Consider the following 3628-nt stretch of genomic DNA (forward strand, 5'->3'; position numbering starts at 1 on the left):
ACCAGCAAAGACGGGTCCATTTTTTTATGGGCACCTCAGGCAGGTTTTATGGGCGGCTCTTAAGATGTTATATAATCAGTGACATAACTTATATAAAAAGTAAATCATCTTGATTACGCACATTAGAACGTCACGGTCACGGCCACCGCCCACCCGGAAAAAATATTTTCTCAATTTCTTTAATTATTAAAAAAATATAAAACGAAAACCGAAATTGGTGAGATTTTAAAGGAGAAAAAAACATAGCTTGCTAAGCTTTGAGATAAGGAAGTATTAACAACTTGCAAAAATGGATCTGACCCGTGAGGTGTTATTGATGTTAAGGACATACTATATAGTGTTTATGGTCGTGTCCGTGGCGGCGGAGCAATATTCTATAGAAATCGAAGGTTACCTATTTGGATTGCCTCCCGGCTGTAAGTACCTATTTAACCTTACCTAAGTTTGTATCTAAATAAATAATTATTTGAGGACAAATCTTATATAGATCGACCTAGCCCCAAACTAAGCAAAGCTTGTCCAGAATGTACAGACGTGAGTAGCCAATATATCGGAGCGGCCAAGGTGCTCACAAATATCTGAACACGCCTCTATTGGCGTTAGAGTGCGTGTTCAGATGTTTTTTAGCAACTTGGCCGCTCCGATATATCTGATTGCGACTGTACTATGGGTACCTATAACTAGATGACGATAATTATAAGTACTTACATAGATGACAGCCATAAGTCAAGAACAAAATAAATATTCGCGATGAACACACAAAAATATTTTTACCGGATTTCAAGCCCGGACCTCCTGCTTCGTCGGAAGTCACTATAGACCGCGAGCCAGAAACAGATTTCCAGGACCAATCGCCTCCTGGGTGATAACTCGTATAGTGGTTAACGGCTATGTATGTATCCTCATGGACGTTAGCTGCCGCTCGGAGAGTTGAGGAATGGCAGCCACCGAAATATATAAAAAAATAAAATAAATATTGTCATCCCCTCCCGTTTGATACTTTGATGAAGTTATTATAAATAAAAAACACCATCAGCTGGTTGTATAGCAGTGGAAAGACCGTCAGCTACTTGCATAAACATGAAAAAAATAAGCGTTTTACCTTTTTATTATAGTAATAACTAAATCATGAAACTTTGCATGTAAGATTTTATCAGGCGTTTCAATAAACGTCTTACGGATTTGCGGACATTAAATGTTAAGGCGCGTATTTTTTACATGTTTATGCAAGTAGCTGACTTTCCACCGCTATACAACCGGCTTCGTATTTTTTTTAATTTATAAAAGCATCTAAACTATCGTCGGACACGGGAGGCATTGACTGAAAAAAAATTTTTTTTCACCACACCAGCTCGGAAAGGCTTACTTTGCACTTTAAAAATGGATATCAAAGTTGCACTTTGCTATCAGTGATTCACTTGTGAGGGAAAGTAATCGAATGCAAATTTTGAGTTGTTTTCCACCAACTATTATTTAGAACAAATGATTAGATTATATTTAAAAAAAGTAGAATTGCTTCCCAGTTTCGATTCACACATTCTAACTCATTAATTACAGGTCCAAATTCAGAGAAGCCCGCTGCCATCACACCGAGAAGCCTAAAAAAGCTCTACATGACAGTGATGAACAAAGACCACAGACTAACAAGATCATACGATTATTATAATATAGGGAACCTACCCAAGAACCAGGACATAGACTTTAGTAAGAAGACTTTTTTATACTGTGGCGGTTATTTAGATTCTACTACCTGGCCTTTTGGGAGTGAACTAGGGAGAGCATATAAGGATTTGGGATATAATGTGCTGTTGTTGGATACATTGGAGTTTACAGCACGGAAATATCCAATGTAAGTACCTATGCAATGCTTATAATGTAAAACTATACGTTATATCTACCTACTATACGCCTGTCATTTACGTCCTAAAAAGGCTAATTTCTCATGACGAAAATGATTAATGACCATATTAATGACGAAATGCAGTTGGTTCTTTTTGCGTCCAAAAGGCAATCTGCAATAGTGATACAGTAGAATCCGTTTATTATGACTCCGCTTACTGACCTACCGCTTACTATGACGTAATTATTGTGCGAAGTTTGGTTTTCATATAAAATTCTTTGTAACAAATTCGGATAACATGACTTCGCTTATATTGACAAACCGCTTACTATGCCCTAAAAATCCTATTTCCATGAAATTATGTCCGGTTATACTGACACATTCGCTGATTTTCGTGGCCGTCATAACATCTTTCCCTTCGAGGACGTTTGGTGCCTTCGTGTCGTGTAAGGTATTTTAGTTTTGACAAATTGATATTCGTTACAAGTTTAATAAAACTCGTTTCTCATAAAGGAATTTGAGATTAATTTGGAAAACAACAAAAATAAGAAGTTTTACAGGTATGTTTTATATGACATCCGCTTAGTATGACGTGTTTGTCACTTCCCTTCGATGTCATTATAAGCGGATTCTACTGTATAAGTATCTTACGGACGCCAAAATTTGGACTGCTTATTACCTTACATAGTCCGCCAGACTAACGGACGGTACTACTTTAGTAATAGAATCTCAATGGGACACTTTGGTCACGGAAGTCTGGAAAGCTTAGTTGCTTATCGTACGTCGTAGACATTACTACATAACGAAAAATCATGGTACCTGACTTGAAAATATTTGTCACAAAAAGTTTATATCTATTTTTAATATTTCAGAGCCTCGCGCGTAATGCGTCCAATTGGCAAGCACGTAGCCGAAATGCTGGTCAAGCTAACAGCACTCGGTCTCGACCCAAAAAAGCTAGAGCTGGTCGGTCTAAGCCTCGGCGCCCACACCATGAGCTTCATCGCCAAGAACTACCGTCAAATAACCGGTCAAAACATCTCCTCACTCACTGCCCTGGATGCTGCCGGGCCTTGCTTCAGACAGGCGGCACCAGACCAAAGACTGAACCCTTCTGATGCTGACTTCGTCCGCGCAATTGTCACTAACATGGACGGGTACGGTATAGATCTTCCTGTCGGACATGTCATGTTCTACGCCAACGGAGGAGAATACCAGAAAGGGAACGTACCTTGGCTACCGTGTGACACCATTTGCAGTCATATCAGAGGATACTTAATTTGGCTGTCAGCTTTACACAACCCTGGTTCTTTTATCGGCGTCCGTTGCGATACGATGCAGCAGGTCAAAGGTGGTGACTGCTACCATTTAAAGCCAATGATTACTAATACATTAGACTTACATACAGATAGAAGTAAACCAGGAATCTATTATTTTCGGACGAGTAACGTGTACCCGTATGCTATGGGGAAGAGAGGGTTGAAGAAAGAAAAGCCGGTAATGTTGAATGTTTCAACATCTTTAAATGATGTTTTTTTAAGTGAAATAAGTTGATCGAATGAGATAAAACCACGAAAAAACTAATAATTACTGTGTTAATGTGAGATATATTACGCTTAATGGCTGACATGGCGTGTTCTTTGAAAATAAAATGCTATAAGTAGTCAAAATAAATAGTAGTAGTTTAGTAGTAGTAGTCAGAAACATAGTAAACTAACGTTGTATTGGGCAACTGGAATCTGTGTTATGATTTTAATAAGAATGTTACTTTATAATTTAAACTAACTA

General features: G+C 38.3%; 1 protein-coding gene across 1 annotated transcript; it reads left to right on the forward strand.

Moving 5' to 3' along the window:
- Window positions 1-1542: 1542 nt before the first annotated feature.
- LOC134668502 (phospholipase A1 member A-like) lies at window positions 1543-3398 on the forward strand. Its single transcript, XM_063525949.1, has 2 exons — window positions 1543-1849; window positions 2713-3398. Exons 1-2 carry the CDS (start codon window positions 1614-1616, stop codon window positions 3392-3394), a joined length of 918 nt encoding a protein of 305 aa, XP_063382019.1. The 5' UTR covers window positions 1543-1613; the 3' UTR covers window positions 3395-3398.
- Window positions 3399-3628: the final 230 nt, after the last annotated feature.

This window comes from Cydia fagiglandana, chromosome 11 (genome assembly GCF_963556715.1).
Source record: "Cydia fagiglandana chromosome 11, ilCydFagi1.1, whole genome shotgun sequence".
Taxonomy (NCBI): Eukaryota; Metazoa; Arthropoda; class Insecta; order Lepidoptera; family Tortricidae; genus Cydia; species Cydia fagiglandana.

Excerpts from the sequence above, each read along its gene's own strand:
- LOC134668502 (XM_063525949.1), top strand. The coding sequence starts at position 1,614 with ATGACAGTGATGAACAAAGACCACAGACTAACAAGATCATACGATTAT. Across the intron at positions 1,850-2,712 it reads ACAGCACGGAAATATCCAAT|AGCCTCGCGCGTAATGCGTC; the intron begins GTAAGTACCTAT and ends TTAATATTTCAG.